At 45.6% G+C, this 27049-nt stretch overlaps 1 protein-coding gene across 15 annotated transcripts in view; it reads left to right on the top strand.

The window, feature by feature from the left end:
• EZH2 (enhancer of zeste 2 polycomb repressive complex 2 subunit) overlaps positions 1–27049 on the top strand; it is a 425637-nt gene that overhangs the window by 375721 nt on the left and 22867 nt on the right. For all 15 annotated transcript variants that reach the window (XM_029589584.1, XM_029589586.1, XM_029589588.1 and 12 more), the window contains 3 exons: positions 6435–6516; positions 13796–13876; positions 26191–26275. In XM_029589584.1, coding sequence (XP_029445444.1) covers positions 6435–6516; positions 13796–13876; positions 26191–26275 — 248 coding nt within the window. The remainder of the gene's footprint in view (positions 1–6434; positions 6517–13795; positions 13877–26190; positions 26276–27049) is intronic.

The following is a 27049-nucleotide window of genomic DNA, read 5'->3' as shown; positions in this document are numbered from 1 at the left end:
TACTGCCCCCTTTGAACCTATTAGGCGGGCCTCCTTGAAGGATTTAACTCTCAAGACAATATTCCTAGTGGCCATTTCGTCAGCACGTCGTGTTTCGGAGCTGCAGGCTCTTTCGTGTAGGGAACCGTTCTTGCGTATTTCGGAGTCTGGTGTGTCGTTGCGCACAGTTCCTTCCTTCTTACCTAAGGTGGTATCGTCTTTTCATGTTAATCAGACGGTAGAATTGCCTTCCTTTTCGGAGGAGGAGCTCCAGTCTTCTCAAGGTCTGGACTTGAGGCGTTTGGATGTCCGTCGTATACTCCTGAGGTATTTGGAGGTGACTAATGAGTTTCGGAGGTCGGATCACCTGTTTGTGTTGTGGAATGGCCCCAAGAAGGGCCTTCAGGCATCCAAGACGACTATTGCATGATGGTTGAAGACCGCAATCGCGTCCACGCACATTGGTTGTGTTAAGTCTGTGCCCGATGGCCTGAAAGCTCATTCTCTGCGTTCTCAGTTGGCTTCATGGGCTGAAAGCCAGTTGGTGTCTTGCCAGGAGATTTGCAGGGCGGCCACTTGGAAATCCTTGCATACTTTTGCTAGACGTTATCGTTTGGATGTTCGTGGCCCGTCGGCTGAGTCCTTTGGGAGCAGCATGATTCGAACGGGACTTTCTGGGTCCCACCCCATTTAAGGCGGCTCGGGTACATCCCAGCAGTCTGGACTGATCCTGGTACGTACAGGGAAAGGAAAATTAGTTTCTTACCTGATAATTTTCGTTCCTGTAGTACCAAGGATCAGTCCAGACGCCCGCCCAAGTCAATATCTTTAGGAGAGTCCACTCGTGTTTCTATCGGGTCGTTCTTTTGCAGTGCTCTACACCTTCAGGTTGTAAATACAAGTGTTGCTGCAGATTATACGGTAAGTTGTTCAGAGGTTGTTTCTAGTTTAATAGATAGGGAGACAAGTTTGTTGCTGTTGTTAGATGATGTTGCTACTTGATCTAGTCAGTGGTTGGACTAAAAAGGGTTGGTTTCCTTCTGCTTTGATATCAAATATACTGAGGGATCGCAGGTGGCACACTGGTATATCTAGGGGGTGCCTTTCAGCTTTTCTCTGACTCCATCTGCTGGAGGGGAGGCATAACCCAGCAGTCTGGACTGATCCTTGGTACTACAGGAACGAAAATTGTCAGGTAAGAAACTAATTTTCCTTTGCTGGTCTCAGGAGGAGACCTCTTGGTCCATCAGCAAGTTGGAGACAAGGGCCATAAGGCTAGCTATCCTATAGTGTCTTTTCTTGGAAAAAAGACAAGCAGTCAGAGTGCTCTCTGAAAATAGAAAAGCAGTAGCATACGTGAACAGAAAGGGAGGCACTCAGAACCCAGGACTATACGAGGAGACCAGTCTTGTATTTCAGTGGGTGAGAGTCTTCAGTTTCCAACAGTACATATTGCAGAGCAAGAGAGTTTACAAGCTGATTCTTCATCAAGAATCTTCTAGATCCAGGCGGATGGGAACTCAGTCAGTCGGCATTTCAGAAGATAGTGGACCGATGAGGCACTCTTCTTGTGGACGTGAGGATGACCTACAAGAATGCCAAAACTTGCTGTTTTTCAGCCAAAGAATTCAGCATCTAAGGCATAGACACCCTGGTTCAGCCATGACCACAGGATAAGTTGGTTTATGTATTTCCTCCTTGACCTTTCATAGGGAGAACTTCAAAAAGAATAGAGAGAGGAAAAGTCCATGCTATATTAGTAGCTCTAGATTGGCTAAGACCTTGCTATGCGGATTTAATAAGGTTGCAGATAAATCAACCTCTCAGATTTTCCAGAGATCAAGGACTCCTATTTCAGGGTCCAGTTGTCATGGAAGACCCATCTCCATTACAGCTTGGCTCTTAAGAAGTTGTGACTGCATAGGAAGAGTTACCTCATCTTGGTAATTTCTACCCAATTGAAAGACCTCTTTGACTTATGTTAGAGTCTGGCGTCTCTTTGAATCATGAATCATTTCTCCTTGGGTAAATATCTCTATCATTCTGGACTTTCTTCAGCAGGGTTTAGTTGAAGGTTTGTCTTTAAATTCCCTGAAAGTCCAGGTAGCGGCAATGTCGTTTATGGGGTAGAGCTCAAGGGGCCTTAGTTGCATCGATGTTACTCAGTTCCTGCAAGCTGTAAAAAGGTTGTGCCCCCTATTACATATTGTAGTTCCCCAATGGGATAAAAAAAAATAGTTAGCTGTTGCATACTTAAGCATTTACATGGCAATTTTAGCAAAAAAGAGACACCTAATGCCAAAATTTGACTTTCCTATGCATTTAGGTCTTTCTAACTATGTCAAGAAAAATGGAGATCGTATAACCCAAAAATAATGAATTTTTAGATCGGAAGAAAAGTTTCAAAGTCCATTGCTTGTCAAATTCTTGTGAAAATACAAGAAGAGTACCTCTATCCTTTACCACTGAACTAGAATTTTCCAGAAAAACAGATAAATCAAGTGAAGCTACAATATATACATTATCTACAGCTTCATCTACAGAATTGTTTCCCTTTACATCAGGTAAATACAGCTTACTAATACTAGGTATCATTTCCTTAGAAACTTTAAAAAAATCAATATAAAATCAGTTTAACATTTCCGTAGGAGAAATCATTACACAGAAAGGAAAATTAAAAAATCTTAAAGTCAGCCTTTTAACATAATGACCCAGATTTTTAATTTTCTTTGAATGAGTTTATTTTCTTTGATGAAGGAAGCATTTGTCTCAAAATTAGTACCAACTTTCCCCCTAACCTGCCAGTTGCTCAGGATGATCAGATAACTTATGAGTATGATTGTTAACTTGAGAAGCCAAATTCCCTAGAAATCCCAATACCCTCATTATAAGTTCATGAAGACAAAAAAGATTCTAATCTAGTTATCACAATCCATATTGAGTCCATTGTAATAATCGCAGGTCTCACCAAAAGAGGTATAGATAATAGAGCTTCATTATTGATGCAGAGCACCCAACAGGTGAGGGTAAAGGAGTTCCAGAAGGCTCTTCTTCTATTACTCCAGCACCTAATTGATTGAAGCTTTGCATCTGCGGAAGACTAGAGCCTTCAGGACTAAGTGAGACAGACGTCTCATGGTGAACAGAGACAGTTGAGAGCCCAAGTTCCAGCATACCCGACATAGGACTGAAAAAAATTAAGTCTCAAAAATTTGTTACGAAGTAGAGAAGGTAGAGAGTAGAGTGAGGCATCGTTGGGCCTACCTTTCTGTAGTCTTCCTTTTCTTTCCCTTCATCTCGAGGGACTAAAGGTAAAAGTGGAGAGAGTAGCTCCCAAAAAAAAACATAAGGGGTGTGTCCCTTTGTGTGTGGCTTAGGCACACTGGTGAAGGCATGCCACTGGAAAATAGCTTTTCTAATATCCAATGACCACAGAGATTATCAGGGGCTAGGGGTGACCAGCACACTGCCTGATGGAACAGCAACACACAGGCCGATACAGAAAAATGAGCGGGAGAGCCAGCGAGCGCCTGCTCTCCTGGCACACGCACGGGCCACTCTCCTGGGTGTGCGATTCAGGAGGGTGGCCTATGCAAATTAGGGCCCGCGGTAAAAAGAGGCGCTAAGGACACTAGCGCGTCCCTAGCGCCTCCTTTTTGACAGGAGCGGCGGCTGTCAGCAGGTTTGACAGCCGACGTTCAATTTTGTCTGCTTCTGCTCTCAAACCCACTGACAGCCACGGGTTCAGAAAACGGACGCCGGCATAATTGAGCATCCGTCTTCCGACCCGCGGGCCGATTTTAAATTTTTTTTTATTTTTTATTTTTGGGGCTTCCAACTTAATATCGCTATGATATTAAGTCAGAGGGTGTACAGAAAAGCAGTTTTTACTGCTTTTCTGTACACTTCCCTGGCGCTGGCAGAAATTAATGCCAGCCTTAGGGCAGGCGTTAATTTTTTAAAGTAAAATGTGCGGCTTCGCTGCACATTTTGCTTTCTGGATCGCGCGGGATTAACTAATAGGGCCATCAACATGCATTTTCATGTTGCGGGCGCTATTAGTTTCGGGGGGGTTGGCCGTGCGTTTTCAACACGCTATTACCCCTTACTGAATAAGGGGTAAAGCTAGCGTGTCGAAAACATGCGTCCAAACGTGGGTTAGCACACTGTGCTGTTTCGGCCCAACAGTGAGAGCACTCGCTCTTTCTGCCAAAAAAGCACCGATGGAGGACAGATTTTCAACTCACCAGTGGCCTCAGAGATTATGTCAGGGGCTAGGGTGTCCAGCACATTGCTCGATGGAACAGCAACACAGTAGGAGCACACTCTATCTCCTTGAAGGTTTTTTTTCAATTTTTTGCATGTTTCTTATTTAGATTATGGTCAATGCTATGTCATAGGAATACTGGTTCTTTCTGGATTGCACCAGTTGTATGTAGTAGTGATGACGTCATAGAAAAGGCTGTGTTCTCTGCCTGCATTTGTTGGCAGTGGAGAATAATCCACTTGTCTAGACCAATCTATCTGGATTAAAGGAAAACAAATTAACAAACGATCCACCTGGGTATCCTTCACTCAATAAGAAAAAAAGACAAGATACCCAAAATCAAACTCTGTTCTTCATGAAAATCTAAATGAAACTGGGGCACTCATATCATAGGGATAATGCAACATTTACCAGACCTAGTACCCATAAATGTTTGAACGTTTCTACTAATTAAACTTTAGTGTTCATATAGTTTTCTTTCACTATACATATACGGCCAAATTTTAAATCCCTGTGTGCGTAAAAAATGGGGGTTACGCACATGGCTGGAACGTGCGTGCACATATTCAAAGGGGCCCAGCCATGCGCGTAACATCTGTTACGTGCTGAAGTGCCGGGCCCGGATAAAAGGGGCAGTCCGGGGAGGGGCTGGAGGTGCCATTTGCCACTTTGCCGGTGAAGCGCACGCCAGCAGGGTACTGGCAGGCGCAACTTGCTACTGCTCCTGTTGAGGAATAAAAGGTAACACAACAAAAACGGGGTTAGTTAGGATAGGGACGGGGTGGGGAGGAGAGGGGAAGGGAGGTTAGGGTAGGGGGTAGGGAAGTTCCCTCCCGGTCTGCTCCTTAATTGCGCGCGGCCCGCCAATTTTATAACATGCACGCGCCGGCGCACACATGTTATAAAATCTCTGCGTCCATGTGTGCACGTCAGGAAGCGCGTGCACCTATGAAAATCTACCCTATAATCAAACTTTGCAATAAGTATAGTCCACTATCCAAATAACTCAAAAAAATAAAAAATATATTAACATCCATATATGTATGTAGCAGTGAAATATATGAAGAATATAAATGTGTACTTCCCCCAATATGGTGGCAGCTTCCAGGAGAATGTCCAAGTCTCTAAGGGCAATGGCATCCCCACTTTACAATTCCAAGAGTCTGTGTGAAGAAAGCCAAATCTCCAAAAAATCAAAATCAAGATAGTCTGTTTTCAGCAAGCACTATGTGTAATGTATATTCAGCAAACAAATGATACTATCTTACTATACCATATTCGCCATGGTCTACTAAGTTTTTTTAAGTTTTTTAATTACTTGGGCATTGGACTATAAAGATGATGAAGTTTTGATTGTATGGGCAATGTAAGAAAATTACAATGACGTTGAAGTTTTGTTATTATAACTTGGGTGTGTTAATTGCTTCTTTGTCCCTGTGATGGTATGAGTGCCACCTTTTTTTTTTTTCTCTTTATTTAAAGACACAAACCTGAATAACAAAAGAATTTAAAAATTAACATGTACACTATGTACTGTGAACAGCAATGGAACAAACCAGATAGTTTTTGAACCTTAGGGGGGGGGCTATAAAACCAGTATGTCTCATCGGTTCAGATTCTCCATTTCTAATAATCCCCCCAAATAAACTCATATCACTCCAGTTTATTTTAAAGAGCAAAGGTTGTTTGTTCCATTCCGGTAGTTTCTGCTACCACCCTTTGCCAATAGCCAGTTTGTGGGGTCGATTTGCAAAAATAAGTGATGGTGATCCTTGCAGCCTGAAGTACACATATAATAAGTATACATGTCTGTCTGTTCAGCAGGTCCTCTTCCCAACATCTCAATAAACAAAGGGGTGCTGAGAAATGGATACCAAAGTTACTAATAGTTGCTATATCGTTTTGTACCTATGCCCACAGTGTTTGATTTGGGGTATCTTAATTTCATCTTTTTTTTTTTTTTGCTGCCTACATATGAAAGACATCTTCACAAAGATTGGGGAAAAGTAGAGCTGCAGTTAAAGGGTGGATGTCACACCTGCTAGATTACCGTGTCATGAATCCACTGTCTTGACAAGTTGTTACCTCCACTGGCATATTGGCTGTGACATAGCCAGTGTTTTTTGCCCTTTTACAACCACTAGAAGGATAACATAAAACACCTGTTGCTTTGTGGTATTTCTTCTAGATTATTTCTCAGGATGAGGCAGACCGAAGAGGGAAAGTGTACGATAAGTACATGTGCAGTTTTCTCTTCAACTTGAACAATGGTATGTATGTGTGAGTCTGGGTGGGTTTGTTTATTTTAATGTCATTAATTGGTGTGTATTTTAAATGGAGATATTTATGCTTCTTAAAAGAAGCAAACGGCTACTGTTCATAAAAATAATAAATTGAAGTAAAATATGACCCAAACAAGGAATTGAAGCATAGGTAGTTCTTTGCATATTGTTCAGTAATGCCAAAATTTGCATGTTGAAAAATTCTGAACAGGCAAGTTAAGGAGATGAATAAACAGTTTAGGCAGGATATTCGAATGCTGGTTTTGAAAAGCATGCCTGATTATAAATTGGCCAGGGGATTGTGGGGAGGAGCACAGTGGTATTGGTTTTATCCACTGAAGTTCTGTTTCTCTGTCTTGCCGATATGGTTAGGTCAAAGACCTTGGTTAGTCATATCCCCCATCTGCTTGCCTGATAATTTTGGGTGTTAAAAACGGCTAAACTTGTCAAATTTTGCCATATTTGGTCCCCATGATCATCTTTGGCCTCTTGTGTTTTCTTTGATGAAGCTACCCAGCTTATTTTTATTTTATCCTAGGACAAGCAGGATGCTAATCCTCACATATGGGTGACGTCACTGACTGAGCCCTATTGCGGGAAAACGTCTGTCAAAGTTTCTAGAAACTTTTGACTGGCACTGTGAGGCCACTGAGCATGCCCAGCATGCCATGATATTCTCTGCCACAGGGGTCTCACTCTAGTCTTCGTTTTTCCGCGCTGCTGTAAGCATTGCGGAGATAGGAGCCCTCTGAGTTTCTATACTCAATTCTGACTGAAAAGTCATTTCTTTAAAAAAAATTATCTCCCATATGGGATCTCACTCTCACTTTATCTCACCGGACGGTGAGATATTCATAGCGTTTCTCATTGAAAAACAATGATTTTTTTCTCTCAAAATATTTTTCATTTTTCATCGACGGCCTTCGATACTACCATGGCTTCGGGTTTTAAAAAAATGCCCATCATGTAATCGGACCATGTCAGTCACAGATCCACACCTCGAGTGTGTCGTCTGTCTCGGCGAAAAACATGATATTTCGTCCTGTCAGCAATGTCAGGAAATGACACCGAAGGGCAGGAAACTTCGGCAAGAAAAAATTGAACAACTTTTTCACCTGCAACTCATTCCTTCACCTTCGACATCAACAAAATCTTCCCCAGCAGGGATTACAAAGAAAATCCTGCTGAAAAAACATCGACTGGAAGGATCCGGGGATCAGGCATCACCAACACCGTCAAAGTCATCGGTAAAATCAGTAACCGAGGTAAGGCCTAAACAGAAGCATCGGCATCGTCATGCCCCGACATCTCCGTTAGTTCCCTCCCCGGAGGAACCGAGTGGGAAACAGCCAAAACATAAAGATACACTGCCGTCATCTAGGCCTCCCTCAATACAGCCTACACAGCCATCGCAGGAGATGTTGTCTCCTCCTCCACCGGCACCAACCGTTCCACCCGTACCACAGTACTTGACTACACTCATTAAAGAAGCAGTAATGCAAGCCCTAAAAGAACAGGTTCCGGCGACCATGCCGATGCTGGCAATACCGCCGATGCCGGTGACGTCTCCTACGCGGGTGACTTCACCGATGCCGGTAGCCTTACCGATGATGGCAGTATCAATACTGGCGACATCGCCGAAGCCGGGATTACTCCCGATGCCGGAAAAAACCCTGATGCCAGTGACATCGATGCCACTGATGTCCGCGCCGTCGATTCCAATGTCGATGCCTACTCTCTTTTCAGAGACTACGTCGATGACGATGGCTTCATCGATTCCGATACCGATGCCCATCTTCACCCTTGCACCAACATGAGGAAAAAATGGAAAAGCATTGATGAGCACGAAAAAACCATCGAAGACACCAATTTCTTCGATACCAATGTTTCCAACAACGGTGCCACCCCTTCCTGGGGCTCCAGGATCCACAGAGGCAGCACTGCATAACATACTGCAGAAAAGATATCAGGAATTATTGGATTCTTTGCCATCTAATCCAAGGGAAGAGGACTCTTCTCCTGAAGACCCTTTAGCAGGACCTTCTGGCCTTCCTCCCCCACATAAAACCTCAGCAGAAAACTCCAGAATATGATACATGGAGTGACACTGCTTCAGACACTTCATCAGAAGGCTTTTATGTCTGACCCATCACCACCACATCCCAGAAAACAATCTCCTCCAGAAGATCTCACTTTCACCACATTTGTGTAGGAGATGGCGGACTCCATCCCCTTTAAATTGGAAACAGAGCAGGATACTAGACAACAGACCTTGGAGGTACTACAGTTGGTTGACCCTCCAAAACAAGTGGTGGCAATTCCATTTCATGATGTTCTCTTACAGCTACAACATCGTCTCTGGGAACATCCCTGCTCTGTTCCTGCAGTTAATAAAAGAATGGATAGTACTTATTTAGTACAATCCACTCCTGGATACCAAAAGTCACAACTTCCCCACCAATCAGTGGTCGTGGAATCAGCGCAGAAAAGGTAAAAAAGAACAAGAGTTCATTCATCAAACCCCCCCAGGTAAAGACCATAGGTTTCTGGATTCCCTGGGTCATAAGGTGTTTCAAGGCACAATGTTGAACTCTAGGATCTCGTCCTATCACCTCTACATGACCCAATACCAAAGAAACTTATGGAAACAAATTGAAGAATTTGTTTCATTTCTTCCCACTCAATACCAGGAGGCTGCACAGGCCATCATCAACAAAGGTCTAGAGGCCGGAAAACATGAAGTCCGAGCTACCTATGATGGCTTTGAGACAGCTTCAAGGGTGGCTGCATCAGGCATCAGTGCCAGAAGATGGGCATGGCTCAAGGCCTCAGACCTTAGACCAGAGGTCCAGGAGAAGTTAATGGATCTTCCCTGCCTGGGAGACAACCTATTCGGATCCAAGGTGCAGGATGCTGTGTCTCAATTAAAAGAGCACACAGAAATACTGAAACAGCTATCTTCCCTCCCACAGGATCCTCTCATACATGCTGGCCATAGGCCTCCACGGAAGGACACCAGACGGCCTTTCTACCGGCAAAGGAGATATTGCCCTCCTGCATCTAGACCCAGGCCTTCTAGAACCCAGCAAAGACCGCAACCACGGCAACAGAGAGCAGCTAGGCCCCAACCTGCTCCACAAACAGGACCTGCTGCTGGTTTTTGAAATCCCATCAAGAGAACTCAGCCTTTTCTCAAATCCTCGGCCAGAACTTCCAGTGGGAGGTCGGATATCCAAATTTTACAACAATTGGATACCAATAACATCAGACCAATGGGTTCTGTCCATAATATCTCGAGGATATCAACTCAATTTCCTCTCAGTTCCCACAGATTTTCCTCTGACTCATTCTCATCTCAACGAAAATCACAAGCTTCAACTACAAGTAGAATTATCCACCCTTCTGAAAGCCAGGTCTGTGGAACCAGTGCCTCAGTCTCAGAGGGGCAGAGGATTCTATTCCCATTATTTCCTCATTCCAAAGAAAACCGGAGGCCTTCGTCCCATACTAGACCTCAGAAATCTCAACAAGTTTCTAAGGAAAGAAAAATTCAGGATGGTCTCTCTAGGCACCATGCTTCCACTTCTTCAAATAGGAGATTGGCTTTGTTCCCTGGATTTACAAGACGCTTATGCTCACATTCCCATCTTCCCTCATCGCAAGTATCTGCGCTTCATGGTGGGTCATCAACATTTCCAATACAGAGTACTGCCATTTGGACTTGCCTCTGCTCCCAGAGTGTTCACCAAATGTCTGGCAGTAATAGCAGCACACTTGCACAAGGAAAGTGTCCATGTCTTTCAATATCTAGACGACTGGCTCATCAGAAGTCAATCTCAACAAGGAGCAATAGCTTCACTCAACAGAACAATTGCTCTCCTTCATTCCATGGGCTTTCTCATCAATTATCAAAAGTCCCATCTCACACCATCACACCTGCTTCAATTCATAGGAGCAGAATTGAACACCATGCTCTCAAAGGCCTTTCTACCCGAAGATCGAGCAGAAACACTTTCCTTATTGGCAAAATCAATTTACTTAAAGAAACAAGCAACAGCTCATCAGTTTCTAACCTTACTAGGCAACATGGCCTCCACAGTTCACGTCACTCCTATGGCAAGGCTTGCCATGAGAGTTACCCAATGGACTCTAAGATCACAATGGATCCAAGCCATCCAACCACTGCATTCTCCAATTCAAGTAACCCACCAGCTACGTTCCTCCCTTCTTTGTGGGTGAACACGGACAATTTGCGCAAGGGCCTACCTTTCCAACAACCAGTCCCACAGATAACGTTAACTGCAGATGCATCCACCTTGGGTTGGGGAGCTCGCATAAACAATCTCCAAACCCAAGGTACTTGGAGAAAACTCGAAGCAACATTTCAAATCAATTTCCTAGAGCTTCGAGCTATACGTTATGCGCTGTATGCATTCAAGGACTGCCTTTCACACAAAACTGTTCTCATACAAACGGACAACACAGTTGCCATGTGGTACATCAACAAACAAGGAGGTACAGGGCTGGGCCCTGAACCACTCAATGTTCCTCAGGGCCACTTATCTGGCAGGCATTCACAATGTAGTGGCAGATCGACTCAGTCGTCAGTTCCAACCACACGAGTGGTCCCTTGATCCCTCAGTAGTGACCAGGATATTTCAACGTTGGGAGCAACCAACAATAGACCTCTTTGCATCACATCTGAATCACAAAGTGGACAAATTCTGTTCTCTACACAAACAGAAGAACCAGCCAGCCAAGGATGCCTTTGCTCGCCCTTGGAACTCAGGCCTTCTATACGCGTATCCTCCGATACCGCTCATAACCAATTCTCTAGTGAAGCTACAACAGGACAAGGGGTCCATGATACTCATAGCCCCGTATTGGCCTCAACAAGTATGGTTTCCCACACTTCTAGACCTCTTGATCAGGGATCCCATTCACCTGGGAGTAGCTCCCACTCTCATAACTCAGGATCAGGGTCGGTTGCGCCATCCCAACCTTCAGTCCCTATCCCTGACAGCATGGATGTTGAAAGCTTGATCTTACAACCACTCAATCTTTCAACCAATGTATCTCAAGTGCTTATAGCTTCACGTAAACCTTCAACACGAAAGAACTATTCTTCGAAATGGAAAAGGTTTACTTTGTGGTGCAGGCAAAAGAGAATAGATCCTTTCTCCTACCCTACAACTTCTCTACTAGACTACTTATACCATCTTTCAGACTCTGGTCTCCAGACTTCATCTGTAAGAGTCCATTTAAGTGCAATCTCAGCTTACCATAACAAGTTAGGAGATGCACCTATATCCACACAACCTCTTGTCAGCAGGTTTATGAGAGGTTTAACTCAACTTAAACCACCAATTCGACCACCAGTCACAGAATGGGACCTAAATCTGGTCTTAACAAGACTCATGCGTTCTCCTTTCGAACCCATAGATTCCTGTGATCTAAAATTTCTCACATGGAAAACTATATTCCTCATAGCTATTACATCAGCTAGAAGGGTTAGTGAGTTACAAGCACTTGTCACGTACTCACCCTACACAAAATTCCTACATGACAGAGTGGTTCTCTAAACACATCCAAAATTCCTTCCCAAGGTAGTTATGGAATTCCACTTGAATCAATCCATAGTTTTATCCATATTCTTCCCAAGACCTCATTCTCACCAAGGAGAACGAGCTTTACATACCTTGGACTGTAAGCGTGCACTGTCTTTCTACTTAAACCGCACTGCAGTCCATAGGAAATCAAATCAACTTTTTGTTTCTTATGATCCAAACAAACCGGGTAAAGCAGTGGGTAAACAAACCGGGTAAAGCAGTGGGTAAGCAGTGGTTGTAAGATCCAACTGTTTAGCAGATTGCATACAGTTTTGCTATGAAAAAGCAGGCCTTCCTCTCCAAGGGCGAATAAAGGCACATTCAGTAAGAGCTCTGTCAGCCTCAGTAGCACAGTATCATTCAGTACCAATCCTTGACATATGTAAAGCAGCAACATGGAGTTCTCTCCACCCTTTTGCAGCTCATTACTGTTTGGACAAAAAAGGACAACAAGATTCAACCTATGGACAATCTGTCTTGAAGAACTTGTTTTCAGTTTGAACCCAACTCCTTCTACAACCAACTCGCTGTGACCTTCGGCTGCCTCATTTTCAGCAACAATACCTCCCTGTTGCCTCAAAATAAAATGACTCAGCCTCTAGCTTGCTAATCACCCATATGTGAGGACTAGCATCCTGCTTGTCCTGGGATAAAGCAAAATTACTTACCTTGTAATAGGTGTTATCCCAGGACAGCAGGATGTAGTCCTCACGAAACCCACCCGCCACCCCGCGGAGTTGGGTCTTGTACTTTTTATTATTTTATTTTTGCTAAAGCTTATTGCTACAATACGAGACTAGAGTGTGACCCCTGTGGCAGAGAATATCATGGCATGCTGGGCATGCTCAGTGGCCTCACAGTGCCAGTCAAAAGTTTCTAGAAACTTTGACAGAGGTTTTCCCGCAATAGGGCTCAGTCAGTGACGTCACCCATATGTGAGGACTACATCCTGCTGCCTGGGATAACACCTATTACAAGGTAAGCAATTTTGCTTTCTCCATCCAAAGAACACATGCTAGTCTTTATAAGATGATTATACAGGACACCCATTAATATATATTTAAAATCCTACTTCTGCTTCTAACATTTAATTTCTAGAAAATGTTTGCAATGTCAGATTTAGGATGTTCAGATGAAGTGTGAGAAACTGAACTTTGTAAAACAAAGATGGCATTCTTTGCAGCAAATGAGAGAAGGAAAAATATAGCAGTATAACTCTTTAATGCATGTTAATACCCTTTAGTACATAGACCCTTACGTGAATATCTGAAGAAATGAGAGAGACTTTCCCAAGATCACAAGGAGTGATCTTGGGAAAGTCTTAGGAGAAATTTGATTTGAATCCTGGCTTTCCTGATTCTCAGCTCATTACTATAATGTCGAGACCATTCCCCTTCTTGTCTTTTATTAGTTATTCTTGCGCCTTGTCTTTATTCTGTTTGGATATTATATAGCATCAGTTCATTTTGAATTTACCTGGAGCTGTTTTTTGTCCAGCTTGAATTGTAGTGCTCAGAGTTAGAAGACATATAATGTTCAATCAAAAAAGAAGACCCACTGGAAATTGGGCTGCATATATATACTTCTGAGTTATCCCTGATTGTTCAATAATATGTTGGGAGAAATAAAACAAGTTAACCCTTTTATTTTGCTTGTAGATTTTGTGGTTGATGCAACACGCAAGGGTAACAAAATTCGATTTGCAAATCATTCTGTGAATCCCAACTGCTATGCAAAAGGTAAATAAATAGCAAAAGTAGTGATAAACATGTTTACTTAATTTTGTGTGACAAGTACAAGAGGTCTTAATACAAAGTTATTGAGGCTTATTTTGAACTTGAGAATTTTCAAAAAAATATTTTGTAAAGGAGAGTAAAATGAGGAAGAAATAACAGTGTAGATTTACCTGAGGGGAGTCAATTTTTTAATTGCTGTGCAAGAAATGTGGAAGTTAGTTATCTGTGTGTGTTGTACAGGTAGTTCTCTTGGGCTTGGGTAGAAGGCTGATATGCAAAGTGAATATGCATGAGATAACTTAGGGACTGGAGGTACTGTAGCTCTTTGATTTTCCTTATTTCTTATTGTTTGGCAACAGAGAGTTAAATTTGCTAGAACTTTCTCAGAGTCCTGATTTTTAAACTGTGAGGATATACAAGGTTCTCTTCTTTCCCCTATTTTATTTAATGTTTTTACACATCTACTGGGCATTATTATTTGGGATTTAGCCATGCTGATGTACAAATCTTTTTTCCTTTTATTAACCCTTGTTTACCTACCAAACTGTGAGTGATGCTATGGCAGTAATCAGGTGGATGCAAGCTAGCAAATTAAAGCTAAATCCAGATAAAGCAGAACTACTGTGGATTGGAAAATCTGAGCCTCTTTCCTTCGAGGCAGGCTTGAAATTAAGTGGGGTTTATATAATCCCTTTCCTTAAGGTACATAGTCTTAAGAGTAGTTTTAGATTCTTCATTAATGATGATTGATCAGGTCAACTCAGTAGTTAAGAAAACATACCTTAATTTGTGTTTGACAAGGCATATTCGGTCTTTATTACATCAGTCGGAGTTCAGAAACGTTTAAACTTTTGATGTTTTTGAATAAGTATCAAGAGTCTTGGTAGTTGGTATTAGCACCCACAAACTTGCCTGACTGCAGGCCTCAAACCAATGATAGGACATCCAAGATAGACTCATTGATGTGTCATACGATGGGGAGAATCTCTTTGAAGATAAGGTCAAGAAAGCTGAGGCTCAGACAAGACCACTGTTTGTTTCGGACCTCACCACGTCTGTTCCAAACCCACCCTCCTCAGCTAGGAGGTTTACAAGTGTGGTGCCGAGTAGGCATTATTATCCTCAGAGGAGATGCTTCCCTTGTCCCTGCCAGCAGCAAGATCATTGCTCTCTTCCCAGTGGGCCCAACAGTTGCAGTCTGCATCCCAGCCAAAATCTGAAATACGGTTCTAACTGGATTGAGAAGAGCATAGCTAGGATCCTAGTATATGTGTGGAGAGCCTTCCTGTCAGGGAAGGGATGAGATTTAATTTAAATGGTTGGCCCAAAGTAAACTCAGATACTTGGGTTCTCAGCATAATCGGGAGAGGATACAGATTATGCCTGTTGAATAACTTTTTCAAATTGTTTATTAAGAAACACTTGGGAAGTTTCTCAGATCAGAAACTGCTGCAAAAGGAGACTCTTCCCTCTTAGAGACCAGTGTGGTCAAATCCTTTCCACCAGAAGAAAGAAGGTGGGGATTTTATTCCAAGTAGTTCCTGACCTCAAAGTGTACAGGTGGATGCCATCCCATCCTAGACTTGAGGACACTGAACAAGTGCCTGGTAAAGGAAAATTTCACATTTGCTTTCCCTAGGCACCCTGATTCCCTTTCTTTAAAAAAAGGGGGAATGGTTATGCTCATTAGAGCTAAAGAATATTTACACCCACATAGCACGATTTCAAGCTGACAGGAAGTATTTTTGATTCTCTAGTAGGAAAATACCACTTCCAAAATCTCATGTTGCCATTCAGCCTCGTGTCAGCATACCTCATGCCTCCAAAATACCCTGCCGTGGTGCAAATTGCAGGTGCATGTTTACCCTCAAGGAGGTGCTGCAGAATCAATGAGCCAAACCATCCAAGTGTTAGAATTGCTAGGATTCATTGTTAATTATCCTAAATCCCATCTGAGGTAGTCAACTCAGTTTGCAATTTATAGGAACGCTAATAGACAAAATTCTGGTGAAAACCTTTTCTCTCACAAGGAAGTATTTCCATGTTGATACCTGCGGCGGAAAGGATAAAAATGAATCTGCAAATGTTAGCATAGGACAAGCAGAAGTTGTTGGACTTCATGGCTTTAATAGTGCACATTACTCCTATGTCACATTGTTGCATGTAGAAAGCTCAGTGGATTCTAAGAAGTCCATATTCAAAAGCCATTTAGACGGATAACATAATAGTTAACCATCTAATTGGCTTACCTGGCTATATTCAGTCTTTATCCGGCTAAATTCTTGCCAGCGAATAAGTTAGGTGGCTAGAATTTAGCCCGATAAGTTAGGGGTGTAACTGGGAAGAGTTTACTTAGCCGGCTAAGTTAACCAGCTAACTACAATATTCTGAGTTAGCCGGATGACTTAGCCGGCTAAATCTGGTCAAGTCAAAGCTGTCCTAAAGTTAGCTGGCTATAGTTGGCCGGATAACTAATTAAGATAGTTGGCTATATGCAGTAGTGTAGCTGCACTGTTGACTATGCCTCCAAAGTTAGCCAGATAAGTTTATTCGGCTAACTTTGCTATCTGGACTGTGTCTGAATATAGACCTCTAAGATTTCAGTGAAATCAAGCCATTCAGGATCTCCAGAAGCATCCGTATTATGCAGCTTCTTGAGGGATACTCTGTCTTGGTGGCTGCTTTATTCGAAATTCCTCCAGTACAAATTGTCCTAATCACAGATGCATCCAAACTGGGCTGGGGAGCTCCATATAGATGGGCTCTACATTCACGGCCTCTGGTCTGCTCAGAAAAAGTTTAATCAGATAAGCTTTCTCAAGCTAAAGGCAGTAAGGTACGCCCTTAAGCCTTTCAGTGTTGGTGGTTCAACAAAATTGCCCTTGTCCAAATGCGTAATTGAGTAGCAATGTTTTACATCAGCAGAAAGGAACATGCTTGTAGCTCCTGTGTTTTACATCAGCAGAAAGGAACAGGCTTGTAGCTCCTGTGTCAAGAAACCATACAGCTGTAGTACTGAGACATTTCCCAAGGAATGGTCCTCATAGTCACGTATCTAGTGGGCAAGGAGAATGTCTTGTCAGATAGGCAGAGTCAGGTTCTGGACCTCACGAATAGTCTCTGGACAGGGGAGTTACAAACCAGATATTCTGCAGGTGGGGCACACCTGTGCATCTCCTCAGGAGAAGAGTGCATGGATGTCTTTGCCCTGGATTAGGCACAAGGCCTTCTGTATATGTATCCTTCAAGTCCTCTGGTGGTAAAGACCTTTCCGAAACTCAGAAGAGACCAAGGAACCATGATACTCATTGCTCCTTATTGGTCGAGACAGATTTGGTGTCTGCTCCTGCTAGATATGTCCATTAGGGATCTGATTACCGTATTTTTCGCTCCATAAGACGCACTTTTTTTCCCCCCAAAGGTGGGGGGAAAATGTATGTGCGTCTTATGGAGCGAATATAAAAAAAAAACCTAACAAACACCCCCCCCCCCCGACTCCCCCAAGACCTGCCGACTTAATTTCCTACAACCCCCCCCCCCCAAGACCTGACAAATTAATTTCCTGCAACCCCCCACCCTCCTGACCCCCCCAAGACCTGCCGAATTAATGTCCTGCAACCCCCCACCCTCCTGACCTGCCAAACGTCCCTGGTGGTCCAGCGGGGGTCCAGGAGCGGTCCGGGAACGATCTCCTGGGCGTGAGCCGTCGGCTGCCAGTAAACAAAATGGCGCCGACGGCCCTATGCCCTCACTATGTCACTGAGACCGACCGCTGCTATTGGTCGGTCTCAGTGACATGGTGAGGGCATAGGGCCGTCGGCGCCATTTTGTTTACTGGCAGCCGACGGCCCTATGCCCTCACTATGTCACTGAGACCGATCGCTGCTATTGGTCGGTCTCAGTGACATAGTGAGGGCATAGGGCCGTCGGCTGCCAGTAAACAAAATGGCGCCGACGGCCCTATGCCCTCACCATGTCACTGAGACCGACAATAGCAGCGGTCGGTCTCAGTGACATAGTGAGGGCATAGGGCCGTCGGCGCCATTTTGTTTACTGGCAGCCGACGGCTCACGCCCAGGAGATCGTTCCCGGACCGCTCCTGGACCCCCGCTGGACCACCAGGGACGTTTGGCAGGTCTTGGGGGGGGTCAGGAGGGTGGGGGGTTGCAGGAAATTAATTCGGCAGGTCTTGGGGGGGTCAGGAGGGTGGGGGGTTGCAGGAAATTAATTCGGCAGGTCTTGGGGGGGTCAGGGGGGTGGAGGTTGTTAATTTAAAGGGTTGGGATGGGGGGTTTTGGGGGTTCCCACAGAAAGAAAAATTTTCTGATCTGGGGAGTGGACCGAAATGGCCCTCCCCAGACCCGAAAACAAAATGGGGAGAAAAAAAAAAACTATGCACTCCCCTAATTTGCTCCATAAGACGCCCAGACGCAGAGCAGGTTTAGCACAATTTTTTTTTTTTTAAATTTTCCCCCTCTGAATCCTAGGTGCGTCTTATGGTCAGGTGCGTCTTATGGAGCGAAAAATACGGTAGGTTGGGAAATTTCCCAGCGCTCATCATTCAGGATCGGAGGTTGCTACAATACCCCAACATTGAGTTCTTGTCCCTCATAGCCAGAATGTTGAAAGTGTAGCCCTATAACTCCCAAATCTGTTCAGAGATGTCTCAAATTTTGAACTCCAATAAGGATTCCATAAGAAAAACCTATGCTTTAAAGTGTTTCATACAAAAACTACTTAAATATCTTCTGTACCTCTGGGTATGGATTGAAACCAAACGGGTTCATCTCTGGGCAATTGGTGCTTCTCATCATTATGTAGAAGGTAAATTCATCTTCATGCAGCCTTTAGTTGTCCGTTTCATGCAAGGCTTGCTTGTTTAACTCTTTTTAACTGAAGCTGCCCACCAAGCCTGCTGTGTCATGGGATCTCAGTTTGATATTGATCCAGCTGATAAAAGCTCCCTTTGAGCCTCTGAACTCCTTTGAGCTGAAGTACCTGAGCTGCAAGGTCATATTTTAGGTGGCAATCATTTTGGCCCTTGAGTCCATGACTTATTCTCCTTATACTAAGGAGGTTCTGCATACTCATTCTAAGTTCCTGCCTAAGATGGTGTCAGACTTCCACCTTAACCAATCAGTCATCCTTCCAACATTTTTTCCCAGGCCACATAGATGAACAGATGTTGCAAGAGAGCTTTAGTCTTCTATCTGGAGAAGACTAAAACACTTAGAAAGTTCACTTAGCTTTTTGTTTTGCTTGACAGCAACAATCCTGAAGTTGCTTTTTCCAAGCTCACCCTTTCTAATTGGCTAGAAGAATGTATTTCCTTCTGCTATGCCAAGGCAGGTCTGAATCAGGTGAGCTGTGCCAGAAAAATGATAGCATCAGTAGCCCACTTAAGATCGGCCTCCATGGAGGAGATTTGCAAGGCTGTGTGATGTGGCTTTCTCTTCACACATTCACTGCATTATTGTTTGGACAGGGTCTCCCAGTGCAACAGTATGTTTGGCCAGTCTGTCTTGCAGAAGCTTTTTGAGGTGCAGAACTCAACTCCGTCCTTCTTAGGATCTATAATGTTTGGTTCCCTGTACGTACCCGGATCAGTCCAGACAGTGGGTTGAACCTCCTTTCCAGCAGGTGGAGACAGACTAAAACTGAAAGGATATCCTATATGAGGACAGAGCCTATCCTGTAACCCTTCAGTATTCGTCTGTCTCCAGCAGGTGTAGCAGCTCCCCTTCGGTTCTCTGCCTTAGGCTAGTCAGCCTTTCCTTCTTCTTTTCCTTAGGCTCAAGCAAGTACTATTTGTAGTCTTCTTTCCTATTTTTAAAAAAAAAAATTGTCCTTAGTGATTTTTTTCCTTTTTCTGTGCGGGAGACAGCTCCGTCTTCCAGCTCTTGCCGGGCTCAGGGGGGCTTTGCCCCTTGTGCGCTGCTTAGCCTGATTCCGTAAATGCTTCCAGGTGTGGGGACAGAGTCTCTCCGGGTCTCGTCTCCCCCCCATCTGGCTGCCGAGAGGGTTTAGAACCCGCTGCTGCGCTCAGTAAAACAAAACAAAAAAAAGAGGTAAATTTAAAAGTTTTAATAGTTACAGGTATTCCCCTACTTCTAACTTATTTGCAGCAGTAGACCAGTATTTTTTATTTTTCTGGTCCTAGCAGGCCTTGAACCGGCAGCCAGACAGGCAGGAGTCAGCAGGTTTCCCTCCTACTTCACTCCGGGCCTGCAGACTGTCAATCAAAGCTTTTTTTCTACTTTTTTTTTTTCTTCAGTCACGGCTCTGCTATGCCGCGGCAGGCAGCCTGCCTCTCTTGTGGGCTGCCCCCTCCGCGTTTTTCGCATCAGGGCCTCTGATCTGCTTGCCTGCCGGGTGGGGAAGGCCCCTCCTTGGCAGGACAAGCAAATCTAGCCCGGGGATCGTCTTCCTCCGGCATGGCTAGGCCGTTCCCGGGTCGGCAAGGAGGGGGGTCCCGACCCCCCCCCCTCGCCCCCCCCTCCTTCGGGAAATCCAGGGTCCCTTTTTCTGCAGAATTCGTCCTCCTCATGCACAAATCTTATTTAGCTAACCTGCAGGAGGAGGACGAAAGCCCCCCCCCCCCCCCCCCGCCGCCAAAAATCCCTCACTCCGCGCCATTGACTTCTGGCCCGGCTGCGGAGCCCCAGGGGCCGGCTAGGGTACGGGTGGTCCCGGGGTGCCCCGCCTCTCCGGTGGATCCAGGGGTCCCGGACCCCGCTGTTTCCCCCGGATTAGGAGGATTCCCCGTATTCGGAGGATACCCCTCCTCTGGAGAGAGATTACCTCAGCGCCTTTCGTTTGTTCCATAAGGAGGAATTAGAGCCCCTCATTCCCTTCGTCCTGCAGGAATTGGGCTTGGAGGATCCCACCGTGGATAACCTGATGGACTCCTTGCCCAAGGATATGAATCCGGTCCTGGGGGGGCTCAGGGCTTCGGCTACCACCTTTCCCTTCCACCCCATGCTTAAGCTCCTGATTCTGCGGGAATGGGAGGCCCCTGAGGGAGCTCTCCGGGTGGGGCATGCCATGGGCAAACTCTATCCCCTCCCGGAGGAATGTTTGGAAATGCTGAAGTATCCCTCTGTGGATTGTTACGTTTCAGCGGTCACCAAGCACACCACGATTCCTGTAGAGGGATCGATGGCTCCCAAGGACGGACAGGATCGTAAGCTAGAGGCTCACCTGAAACGCATCTTCGAAGTCTTGGCTCTCGGAGTCCGGGCGACTTGCTGCAGCAGCCTCATGCTGCGGGCAGGCCTCAGGTGGGCTCAACAATTACTCCGTACTCCAGAACTTCTGCCAGCAGAGGTGGAGCAGGCTGAGCGTCTAGAAGCCGTAATCGCTTACGGGGCAGACGCCCTCTACGATCTGGTCTGTGTTCAGGCGAAGGCAATGGCTTCGGCGGTGTCTGCCCGGAGGCTCCTCTGGCTACGCAATTGGTCGGCCGATCAGTCTTCCAAAGCTCGGTTAGGCACGTTGCCTTTCAAAGGTAAGATGCTTTTTGGAGAGGACCTTGAGAAGCTTATGGACTCCTTGGCTGACAACAAGGTCCATAAACTCCCGGAGGACCGTCCTAAACCTACCTGGTCTTATGCGCCCTCTGGTTCTCGCTTCCAGGGTCAGCGTCGTTACGCTCCGCGTGGGTGGGGTGGTTCCTCGAGGGGTTCTTCTCGTGCTCAGTCCTGGTCGCAGTCCTTTCGAGGGTGGCGGCCCTTTCGTGAGGGCCAGCCCACGCGTGCCACCCCTAAGCCTGCCACGCAATGAAGTTCAGCTGATTCATTCCTCGGTCCCTTACCTCGGCGATCGCCTCTCCCTGTTTTTCGAGGAATGGGTCAAAATCACGTCTGATTAGTGGGTCCTCGACATTATCAGAGACGGGTATGCCTTCGAGATTGTTCGCAACCTTCCGGATCTTTTTCTTTTCTCGCCATGCCGACGGTCCAAGAGGGACGCGGTGGAACAAACTCTCGCCAAACTCCTGGCTCTGGGCGCGGTGGTTCCAGTCCTGGAGAGGGAGCTTGGTGCTGGCCAGTATTCTATTTACTTCATCGTTCCCAAAAAGGACGGGTCCTTTCGTCCGATACTGGACCTCAAGAGGGTCAATTGGGCCCTCAAAATTCCTCACTTCCGCATGGAAACCCTGCGAGCGGTCATAGCGGCGGTTCGTCCCGGAGAGCTCCTCGCTTCGCTCGATCTCGCAGAGGCGTACTTCCATATTCCCATTCACCGCGACTACCAGAAGTATCTTCGCTTCCACATTCTCAATCAGGACTTCCAGTTTCGGGCGCTTCCTTTTGGTCTCGCGACTGCACCTCGCACCTTCACAAAGGTCATGGTGATGGTCGTGGTGGCACTGCGCCGGGAGGGAATCCTTGTCCATCCCTATCTGGACGACTGGCTCATCAGGGCCAAGTCGGCGGCTTCCTGTCAACAGGCAGTGGATCGCGTATTATCTCTTCTCGCTTCTCTCGGGTGGATAGTGAACTTCTCCAAGAGCAACCTTCAGCCCTCCCAGGAGTTAGAGTTTCTGGGAGCCCACTTCGATACCTGAGTAGGCAAGGTCTCCCTACCGCGTGCGCGCACTCTCAAGCTAATCGAGCAGATCCAGAACCTGATTGCCTTATCTCCCCCGACGGCCTGGGACTACCTGCAGGTCTTGGGATCCATGGCTTCCACCATACGCCTCGTCCCCTGGGCTTTTGCTCATATGCGTCCGTTACAGAAAGCTTTGCTATCCCGCTGGCAGCCGGTGTCGGAACAGTTCCACATAGTTCTCCCGCTCTTGGACTCTATCATCGGCGACTTGCAGTGGTGGCTGTCGCTACCTCATCTCCTCCAGGGGATGCCTCTCAAAGCGCTGCAATGGACGATAGTGACCACGGATGCCAGTCTGTCGGGCTGGGGTGCAGTTTGTCTCTCCCAGTCCACCCAGTGAACCTGGACCTCGACTCAGTCTCGCTGGCACATCAATCAGTTGGAGACCCTGGCGGTACGCCTGGCCCTTCAGGAGTTCCTCCCCCTTCTTCGCAGCAAGGCGGTACGAGTCCTCTCCGACAGCTCTACCACGGTGGCCTACATTAATCGCCAAGGGGGCACTCGCAGACCTCTGGTGGCCCTGGAAGCCAGCCATCTCTTCACCTGGGCGGAGCGACATCTGCAGTGCCTGGCGGCCTCCCACATTGCGGGCAAGGAGAATATCCAGGCCAACTTCCTCAGCCGACAGTCGCTCGATCCGGGGGAGTGGGAACTCTCGGATGCGGCCATGGCCCTGATAGTGGACAGGTGGGGTCCCCCTCACCTAGACCTCATGGCGACTTTGCGCAATTCCAAAGCCAATTGGTTCTTCAGCCACTGGAGGGAACACGGCTCAGAGGGCGTGTGTGCTCTGGCCCTGCCTTGGTCAGCGGACGTTCTCCTGTTCGTGTTTCCCCCGTGGCCCCTGGTGGAAAAAGTTCTCAGAAGAATCGAACTCCACCGGGGACCAGTGATTCTGGTAGCACCCGAGTGGCCGCGAAGACCGTGGTTCGCAGATCTCATCAACCTGGCAACGGACGGACCCCTGCGCCTCGGTCATCTACCTCGTCTCCTTCGACAGGGGCCTGTATTTTTCGACCAGGCCGATCGCTTCTGTCTAGCGGCCTGGCTTTTGAACGGAGACGCCTGAGGCGTAAAGGGTATAAGGAGGAGGTTATCTCCACCTTACTGCAGGCCCGGAAACAGTCGACTTCCCTGGCCTACGTGCGCATCTGGAAAGTTTTTGAGTCTGTTTGTGCGGAGTCGGGTATCCCAGCCCACTCAGCCTCTGTTTCGGTGGTTCTTTCTTTTCTTCAGAAGGGTCTCTCCAAGGGCCTCTCCTTCAGTTCTCTGCGCTTCCAGGTCTCCACGCTCGGCTCTCTCCTGGGTCGGGTGGAAGGTCATTCCCTAGCGGGCCATCTGTATGTGATTCAGTTCTTGAGGGGCGTTAAACATCTCCGCCCTCCTTCTCATGCATCGTGTCCATCGTGGAGTCTCAACCTGGTCCTTCATGCTCTCTGTGCGGCTCCGTTTGAACCCCTCCACCACGCTACGCTCAAGGACCTCACACTCAAAACTGTCTTTCTGGTCTCGATCGCCTCCGCTCGGCGGATCTCCGAGATTCAGGCATTGTCCTGTCGGGAGCCCTTCTTATGTTTTTCTGATTCAGGGGTCTCTCTCAAGACTGTTCCTTCTTTCTTGCCCAAAGTTGTTTCCGCTTTTCACGTCAACCAGTCGGTAGAACTCCCTGCGTTTTCCCCAGAGGAAATTGCAGGTACGGCTGGGGGCGATCTCAGTCATCTAGATGTTAAGCGAGTCCTGCTTCGCTATTTCCAGGTTACCAATGACTTTGGCATTTCAGACCACCTCTTCATCCTTTGGAGTGGTCCCAACTGAGGTAAACCGGCTTCTAAGACCACGATTGCGCGGTGGTTGAAAGAAGCCATATCTTCGGCATATCTTTGTCAAGGTTGACCAGTTCCTGAAGGCCTGAAGGCTCATTCTCTTCACTCTCAGGCTGCTTCTTGGGCGGAGAGTCAATCTGTCTCTCCACAGGAGATTTTCAGGGCCGCCACTTGGACGTCCTTGCATACCTTTGCTCGGCACTACCGTCTGGATGTGCACACTCCGGTTTTCGGTTCCTTTGGGCGGCAAGTGCTTCGAGCGGGACTGTGTCTGTCCCACCCGGTTTAGGGAAGCTTTGGTACATCCCACTGTCTGGACTGATCCAGGTATGTTCAGGGAAAGGAAAATTAGTTCTTACCTGTTAATTTTTGTTCCTGTAGTACCACGGATCAGTCCAGACGCCCTACCCTGTCTGTCTTTTTTCTGTCCTCTCGAAGCTTGTTTGTTACAGGTTTGCAGATTCTATTACTCCCTGTGTTGTGCAAGAATACTGAGCAATTACACTGGAAGCCTTGGTCGTTTTTTCATACCAAGTATATGCAAGAGCGTATAGGTATACCATGTTTGTCTTATTGTTCTATAGTTGCTGTATTGAGCTTTATGGTTACTTGCTTGATCCTACTTGGGTTTTGTTATTTTTCTGCTTTGACAATAGTTATACTGAAGGGTTACAGGATAGGCTCTGTCCTCATATAGGATATCCTTTCAGTTTTAGTCTGTCTCCACCTGCTGGAAAGGAGGCTCAACCCACTGTCTGGACTGATGCGTGGTACTACAGGAACGAAAATTAACAGGTAAGAACTAATTTTCCTTTCTAGGCTGCCCTTTTATGTGCATGTAGTTAAGGATTCCCCACATGTAAGGACTATCATCCTACTCATTCTTAGAGGAAAGGAAAGCTGCTTATCTATAACAAGCGTTGGCAAGGACAGCAGAATATCCATCCTCACAACCCCCCCCCCCCCCTTGGAGTTTATTCTCCAGTCTTAGATTTATCATGGACTGAAGGAACCTGAGTTGGATGCGGGAGCGCGATCAGGGATGCTCATGCCTTCTAGAAGCTTTAAGTCAAACTTCCATATCAGGTTCCGTCTGATGATGATGCCCATGTGTGAGGACTGCCATCCTGCTCTTCTTGGAGTTACACCTATTACAGATAAGCAACTTTGCTTTACTTTAGCTCCCTTAGAAAAGGGTGATTGAACTATGGAATACTGTTACTGTTATGATGTTACCCAAATTTGATAGGATTTGATATTTTTTTCAGGAGGTATATCCTCCATTTTTTGCTGTTTTATTATGTTTTGTTTGATTAAATTGTTTTATCATATTTTGATGTTTTATTGATATGTTATTTTTGTGATATGCTTAGGCTTACTTTCTTTTATTGCATTTTTGTTGTAATCCTGAGTAAAAGCAGAATATAAATATCCATTTAAATGAGATAAATTTGCATACATTGGAGACCCAGTATATGCAAATTTCTCATGCATTTTCATTACAAATATTCTGAAAACTTGATTGGCTATGTGGTCATAAGAATACGTGTGGTAGCCACTACATTACCAGATTTATTTAACTCTTAAGTTGATTGCACACAGAGTTTAAAAGAACACATAGTTCAAACTTTGGATTAATAGTACTACAGTTTGAAGTTCCTAAACACGATTGTACTAGGGACCAGAACACAAGCTGGAGCAGAACTGGAAATATTTGACTTCTGTTTTCAGGAAAGCTTCCTTAACAATCATCACTAAATAGCAGACATGTTGTGGAATTTTGACTCCTGGTTCTTTGTGACATCAAGGAAGAAGTAAGCAGCTTTCAGAAGATCTGAGATTTAATTTAATATTTCTTCTTTGATTTTTTTAATTTTGTAGTTATGATGGTTAATGGAGATCACAGAATAGGCATATTTGCTAAGAGAGCCATCCAGACTGGTGAAGAGCTATTCTTTGATTACAGGTTAGTAAAATACCCATATCCATAATTTTTAAAGCACTAGGATAGTTTGTCAAAACACTAAAAGCTCACATGCACATGTGTGCAGTGACATCATCCAACAGCACCAACTTAATTCCAGCTCTCTGAGCTGAGTAAAGACTTTACTGAGCAAGTGCGGGAGTTGTTGCACATAAGAACATAAAATATGCCATACAGGGTCAGACCAAGGGTTCCTCAAGTCCAGCATCTTGTGGCCAATCCAAGTCACAAGTACCTGGCAAGTGCCCAAACATTAGATCCCAAGCTACTATTCCTTATTAATAGCAATTTATGGACTTCTCTAGGAAATTATCCAAACCTTTTTTAAACCCAGTTACACAAACTGCTGTAACCACATCCTCTGGCAATGAATTCCAAAACTTAACTATGTGTTGAGTGAAAAATAAATTTCTCTGATTTGTTTTTAATGAGCTATTTGCTAAATTCATGGAGTGTCCCCTAGTCCTTCTATTATCTGAGAGAGTAAATAACCGATTTACATTAACCTGCTTCATGAGCTCCTCAGTTTTTTTTTGTCCAAGCTGCCGCACAGACTTGTCCCAGTCCCTCTCAAAACATTTTAAACTTTCTGACCTTTGCTTTATTACTGCCTCTATTTTTTGCTCTAGCAGCCCCTCAAACAGAACTTTTAAGTTCTGACAAAATAGAAAATCCAGTTCCCTGTACGTACCCGGATCAGTCCAGACCATGGATTGAGCCTCCTTTCCAGCAGGTGGAGACAGAGCAAAACTGAAA

Source organism: Rhinatrema bivittatum, chromosome 2 (assembly GCF_901001135.1).
Source record: "Rhinatrema bivittatum chromosome 2, aRhiBiv1.1, whole genome shotgun sequence".
Classification (NCBI taxonomy): domain Eukaryota; kingdom Metazoa; phylum Chordata; class Amphibia; order Gymnophiona; family Rhinatrematidae; genus Rhinatrema; species Rhinatrema bivittatum.
This window is presented reverse-complemented; position numbering and strand designations above follow the sequence as displayed.